Source organism: Bidens hawaiensis, unplaced genomic scaffold (assembly GCF_021521415.1).
Source record: "Bidens hawaiensis isolate Kalapana, Puna unplaced genomic scaffold, B.hawaiensis_p1.1 tig00032931_1, whole genome shotgun sequence".
Taxonomy (NCBI): Eukaryota; Viridiplantae; Streptophyta; class Magnoliopsida; order Asterales; family Asteraceae; genus Bidens; species Bidens hawaiensis.
Genome location: NW_027495642.1, coordinates 60,886 through 68,222, shown reverse-complemented (window position 1 = coordinate 68,222; position 7,337 = coordinate 60,886). Strand labels below are relative to the sequence as shown.

The 7,337-nt window shown below is 32.9% G+C and overlaps 1 protein-coding gene across 1 annotated transcript; it reads left to right on the top strand.

Annotated features, from left to right (window-relative positions):
* Positions 1 to 1,674: 1,674 nt before the first annotated feature.
* On the top strand, positions 1,675 to 6,030 carry LOC143584335 (uncharacterized). Its single transcript, XM_077066416.1, has 4 exons — positions 1,675 to 1,844; positions 3,614 to 3,752; positions 3,836 to 4,057; positions 5,664 to 6,030. Exons 1-4 carry the CDS (start codon positions 1,687 to 1,689, stop codon positions 5,946 to 5,948), a joined length of 804 nt encoding a protein of 267 aa, XP_076922531.1. The 5' UTR covers positions 1,675 to 1,686; the 3' UTR covers positions 5,949 to 6,030.
* The last annotated feature ends 1,307 nt before the right edge of the window (positions 6,031 to 7,337 follow it).

The following is a 7,337-nucleotide window of genomic DNA, read 5'->3' as shown; positions in this document are numbered from 1 at the left end:
TATTATTATAGATATTCAATAGTCTATATGTTTTTTTTAAATCATGGTCAAACTTTCTACATCTAATAGTAAAATTAGATTTAACGGGTTAGTAAAGGTATTGTGATTTAAATTACATTAAATGCCTTTTTTTTCATATCACATGACCCATGGATAACATAGATTAAGAAGAGTGAAAATTAGAAAATAAAAGGAAAATTAAAGTTTAGAATAAATGTGGTTATAACACATAATCATTATCATTTTTATTTATTAGTATAGGTAGATAGATAACCAAAGGGCATGTAATCAATGGCATTTCTTTGAAAAAAAAAACAATAGTATTACAGATTTGAAATGATACGAAGTGTAAGCTTTATTGGAGACAAAATTGTATGATGAGCATGTTTGGGATTGAGTTTTAAAAATGTTTATTGGTTTATTAGTTTTTTTTTAAAAGTCATTTTGAAAAGTCAGGATTTGAGGCGTTTGAAAAACTGTCTTTTAACCATTTTATAAAGCTAAAATAAAAAAAAAAGATTTTTGTGATTGCCAAACACATTTTAACTTATTGGCTTTTTAAAAACACCAATAAGCCAATAAGCATTTTTCAAACTCAATCCCAAATATGTTCTTAAACATAAGTTTAGACGTGTTTAAGTCCATTGGTTAAAAGTATATACATACATAAATAAATGATTATATATTATTCTAATTATTGTTAAAATAAATAATATTTATCAAAGAAGTTTGCATAATAAATGATAATAATATACTCTAGTACTATTTTTAGTAAAGTAATTAGTATTTGTTCCTTGTGTGTTTTTTTTACATTGTAAAAAGCTAACATCTCAAAATTAAATGAACATCTTTTATTTTTATATTTACAATTTATATCAACTGAATACACACACTTAATATTCTCATTATTAACGAATTTTAAAAATCATTCATCAAGGTTTAAATATAAAAGTATTACCTTTTGTGCATTTAAAAGGATGATTTGATCAATTAATTTACCAACAAGTGTTTTTATTTTCAAATTGTTCACACTTCACATATGATATGGTAATATAAATCCATCTTCAACTACATTACATTTAATACCTTTTGTGTTTCTTCAACTATTTTTATTATTTTAAAAACAAAAAATGACATCTCATAATTAACCCGATCCACGTCACTAAGTAACACAGCTTATGCACGTCTTCAACCTCGAAAGACCTATAAATAGTTATCACTTTTCATCTCACCGACAACCAATCTCTCCTTCAAACAAACAGTCGCTCCATCATGACCCCTCCCTAACCAGTAGCAAGATACCTAAACAACAATCAGCCTGGTATCGATATCCGTAATCATAAAAACTATGTAACAAAAACTCTTGCACCAGACATGAGAATCATAGTCGGCCAATCTGAACCTCAGAGGTCTCTAACCCTCAACATTCCCTGCCGTCCCTGATCCGGCCACCGCCGCCATCGAAATTCATTTCACTTTTGGGAAAATGGTCTTATGGTCAACGAAAGTCAAAGTGAGAAATGGAAAGGTAAGAGAAAATGCGAAGAAGAGGTGAAACAAGAGGGTGAAAATGTAATCTACATAAACAAAGAGGGGCTGGATTTAGAACTGTTGGCGCGTGTAGGAGACGGCGCGTATGGGAGTGAGTTAGAGAGAATGACGAGAGTAGTACAACTGGTAGGGTTTATGGATACTTTAGAAGGAAACTGGTGCCGTGGTAGTCACCGGAGGAAGCTGGTGGCAGCCGCTGATATCGTTAACGTCTTGCCGGACGGTTGGAAGATTGAGATCGCGATACACTGCCGTGCTGGACTTCCGTCTCTACACTGTCGGAATTATGTCAGGTTATTATTATTATTGTTTTCATTTTGTTGCTAATTTTGACCTAGGTTTTGTTGCGCTTGTGTTGATATTAATCGACGTTGATTATTGAAGTTGTGAGGTTCTGTAACTGGTCGTTGACGATTTAGCCCTAATTTTGAATCTGGTGAACTTAGATTGGTGTATAATTACAACTGTTATGTTCTTGGTGAACTGTGAATTTGTGATTTATAATTTTTCAGTAAGTTTGATTGGTGTTTATGTGAATGTAATTTTTTAAGTAGGTTACTGTTATAAGATTGATTTTTTTCAAAAGAAAGATTGGGTAGTTCTTGTTAATATCTACATTGTTGCTATGTTATTATCGCATTGTCTGTTGAATAAAAGTTTTAGGTCATTTTTTTTGCTAGTTGTGACCTAGGTTTTGTTGTATTTGTGTTGATATTAACTGATGTCGGTTGTTGAAATTTTGAGATTTTGTTACTTGTCGTTGATGATTTTGCCCTAGTTTTGAATCTGGCTAAGTTAGAACTGTTGTGGTTAGGGCAAGTGTTCTGTTCTCATTGTTACTTTAGGTTACACCTACGAATGACGACAACGTCGGTATGATGCTAATCAAACTTTACAACTAGAGTCTTTTACTATATTATAAGTTTGCATAATGCTTTGTGAGAGTATCGTTGGCTGTTTACCTCCCGTGTCTTAATGTTACAAGTTTGATTGATTTCTTCAAAAGTAACATTGCACAGTTGTTGTTAATCTCTACATTGTTGCTATATGACACCTGGACAGTTCATTCATGGTGTTAAAAGTGTTTTGTTGTCAATATCTCATAAGTAATGTTGACTTGTTATGTTGTGATGTTCGGTTATGCTGTTAAAAGGACATTTAGGGCAAGTGTACGGCTTTTATTGTTACTTTAGGGTACATGTCTCACATATGACGTATACTGTGCGAGCATCAACAACGTGGATGCTAAGTAAATCGAGCATCAAATTTAGAGTCCTTTACTATGTTAAAAGTTTGCATCACGCTTTGTGAGAGTATCCATTCTTGTTTACCTTATGTGTCTTTGTTAAGTGTTTGTTTTAAATCTTGAAGGACATAAATGTTTATACCCTGAGGGTTTCAGTAAGTTTCTTGATTGTAGTTGATCTTCTATGGGTGCTAGTTATAATGAAACATTTACAAAAGAAATTTTGAATAGTGCTTGTTTACTGTGTGTGTTTTGAAAGTTGGTTTATGTTATGTGACTTATGTTTTAAAAAAGACTTATCAAACTCAAATAACCTTAGGAAGTTAAGATCATGGTTAAACAAAAGGGTTTTAAGTGAATTTGTAATTTATTGATCATTCGTGCGGTTCCTAAATAGAATATTTTGAGGTATTGGTGGTACCACCGCCACGCACGCAACATGGTTTCGCTTTCACCTAATACATTCACGTGTTTTTGAAGTATATCAAGATGTCCAACGTGATCTTTTCGTGTTTCCTAAAATTAGATTTATATGATGAAAAATAAGATTTTAGTCAGATTTAGTAAATTTATCGACAACACGTGTTGTTTCCAAACGCAACATTTTACGTGTTTTTTAGGTATTGTCGGTGGTACCGCCATAACGTGGTTTCACACTTTCACCTGATACATTATACGTGTTTTAGAAGTATTTTTAGATACATATTTGGTAAAATAAGATTTATACGATGATAGATTTTTTTAAAAAGGATGTTGAGGTTATTAGATTAATGCCATCTATCTTACGTAATATTGTTTTTTTCTTGATATATTCAGTCCAACAGGGATGCAATTTAAGTCATGCAAGGATGTTGCAGTTTATCTAAAAGATAAGTATTTGATAGATGTTGCCGGTCCATCCAAACAAGGGGAGATGAGACAGATCAACAATGGTAGTAGTATGTTGCTCAAATCTGTAAGTACAATCTAAGGTTATTGCTGTTGTAATATGAGTTTGTCAAAAATGAATGCTTAATCATGGTTTTTAATATCTTGCAGATAAATGAAATCACTAGTTGCTCGACTCTTAATGAGGCAAATAATAAGCTGTTGCTTGCAACAAATGACTTGTATGATGTTGAAATCTGTTCCCATATCGAGTGTACACCATGTGGACTCACATTTGATGACATAGATGGCCTCAATAAACACCTCGAGATTTGTCACAAGAAAACCACCCGAATATTTGAGCTTCCAAAAAAATCTAATACTTCAGACAAGGTATGAAACTTTTGTTGTATTAATAACTATTATCGTTACTAGTACTACTACTGTTGTTATTATTATTATTATAACTATTACTGTATGTTTAATATCATAAAAAAACCAATATACTTTTTCTTGTTTTAAGAGAAATTTTGTCAACCTAACTTGGTGTAGTAAAGACCCAAAACTTGTAAAAAAATACATGTAAAAGTCTGTAAACTAATTTTTGTATATTAAAGTTCCTAAACTTGTTTAACATGCGCATAAAAAAGTTAAATAATGAATCGTTATCTTTTGAGTTGGTCAAAATAAGATGGTATAATTTTTTGTGCGAAAATTTTCAATGTCAATCTACCTAATTTTGTTGAATTTAAATCTTAACATTATTTTGAAAGGATAAATACCATAAAAACAAACATACTTTTGGTATTTTCTCAAATTTTTTTGCACATTGAAGTCCCACTGCATGTTAAATTTTTAAAAGAAAACCATAATTTTTTTTAAAACAACTGAACTTGAAACCGATATATTCATTGGTTTTGCTTACGTGTTTATCCTATTCTATTAAATGGATTATATTTTTTTTGTTCTAGTTGTTTATTAAAACAATTTGGATGTACAAGTTTCAAGTTGTTTTAAAAAAATTCACAAGTTTTTTCTAATTTAACATGTTGAGGGACTTTAATGTTGAAAAAATTGTTGAGAGACTTTTGTGAGAAAAAAAAAGCATGTTGGTTTTTTATGGTATTTATCCTTATTATTATTACTATTATTATTGCTATTATTTTTTAGCCCTGCTTGCGGTGCGCACATATGATGTATATATGTGTGAACCCTCGGGTGGGCAAAAGTGAAATTGCACTAATTTTGACGTTATTTTACTAATCTCGTGAAAATAACGTTAAAAGTGACGGACGGTTAATCAGGCATCATGTAGTGGCGTTGATAGCTGAAAGATAAGGGTACATGCACCGATCAGCCGGTGTCCCGATGATTGAGTGCTATGTGCCTTATGTCTAAGGCTTGATGCAAAACTACTATCGAGCCGGGGGTCTCACCGGAAGCAGCCTCTCTATCCCTATGGGGTAGAGGTAAGGCTGCCTACATCTTACCCTCCTCAGACCCTACCATAGCTTTGCTATTGGTGGGATATACTGAGTACGATGATGATGATACTTTCATGAAAAAGTAAATCAACCTAGTTGGGTATATTTAAGTCCCACAACTTCTAAAATATACACAAAAAAAATTACCAAACTGATTTTTGTATATTAAAATCCCTGAACTTGTGAAAACAAATATAAATACTGTATTCTTAACTTCTAAATTGGTCTAAATATGATGGTATAGACTTTTTTTTTTCTTTTTTTTGCAAAAGTATTGAATGCTACTTTATCAAATTTTGTCCAATTCAAGAGTTAACAAATCATCATTATTTTATTTAAATCACAATTCACAAGTATATGCATTTTAGACAAGTGTAGGGACTTCAATATAGAAAATATAGTTTAGTGACTATTGCTCGTATTATTTTCAAGTTGAGCGCCATTTAATATTTCAAATTTAGGTTGAGGGACTTTTATTGGAAATTATGGCAACTAATAGTAGCTTCTGTTTGTAGGCACAAACGGATTGTGGTCAGAATGCTGTTGTGGGCCATGATGAGAGACAGTTAGGTGAAGCATCTTCTAGTTCACAGAGGACAGGCGGAATAGAGTCACCCGTGATTAACATTAATAACGATGGCACGTTCAGGACTGAATGCATATGGTGCCACAAAGAGTTCCTTTCCAAGCCGGTTGATGCAGAATCAATGGCTGATGCAGTCGGGTTCTTGTGTCCACAATGCGTAGAGATACTTTGTGGGCGTGTTGACAAGAGTTTGTCAAAGTGTAAAATGCTTTAAGTTAATTTGTTGTTTCCAGTTTAAGGTGATCTTTTAGGTTTTTGGGAAATAAAATTAATGCTTTATTTTAGCTATTTATTTATTTTTCTTGTAGGCAAAAGTATACCCTTTTGAGTATTCTGTATGTAGTTTAGTGTTTTTCTTTGTGTCAGAAATAGATGGTTTTATATATATATATATATATATATATATATGTAGGGGATGGATCTTGCGAGAAGTGTTGTTAGAATGAGAAGTGCGAGAAGTGAATCTCAGCCGTTAAATAAAAAGATCTATGGTGTAGGTTAGTTGATGGCAGTTTCATAAATACAGGTTAGTTGTAACCAGATGTTATTTGGTTAAAGGGTAAGTTTGTAATCTTTGTGTAGCTGGTTAGAGGGAACGGTTGGTTTATCAATTATTGATCACGGTTCTCACTTTTCCTTCCATATAGTTTCATGTTGTTCAAGGAACGAATATATTATTGATTTCAAGATGATACACACAATCAAAACGCTTGTTCACCTACGTAGTCATCGGTGCGGGAAATCCTCTCGCTATACGAAACAGACGTCCACACAAATCCGGTTAATTAAACGCGGTGGATACCATTTGGTGTACTATAAGACGCAATTGTAGTGGAGTATAGTTTCACAGCTGTTGGCTTACAATCGATTTGGGGGTTTGGTGTTTGCTAGTTCAATTAAACGATTCAGTTTGTTTGGAAGGTATGTACACAAATTTTAGATGTATGTGTTCTTGTGTTGTGTTTTTTTTGGGTTCCTGCTAAACGAACCCTAGATAACGACGTCTTTAAATTTCTTGAGGTGTGTAGTTTGTGGTTTGTATCCTCTGTGATGCAATGTATTGTGTGTAGCTGTGATTGAGCAGATGTAGGATAGTATGTTGGTAATTTTATATTTAGGTGTTGATGTTCATATCATTATATACATGATGTTGGACAGGGTTTTCTGAAAATACGATTAAGATGTATTGTATTGTAGTATGTATTTGCGGTCGTTTGTTAGTGATTTTTTTTTGTACGTAGGTGTTTAAAAGCAGTTTAGATTTCTGGTTCTGTAGTTGATTTGAGCAGCAACTAGTATGTCAGTTATGGGTGTTTTATGTGTACACACTGAAATGTGTACCTTGGGGTTTTCGAGCTGTGTAGGTGTTTTTTGTGATATGTTGTGTCGTTTGAGATATAGTTGTAAAAGTTGTGTGCACAGCGTTTTGCTAGTTCGTGTATGTTGTGTATATGAGTCAGGGGTGTATGATGTGTACTAAAAATGATGGTGTACGCAGGTGTGGTTGTGATGTATATGTGTAGGAGTTTGTTCTTGTAGTTATGTTTTATGAGGATGCTGACATTTGCGTATGTTGTGCAGGTCATAGCCGGACAGAGCTGAC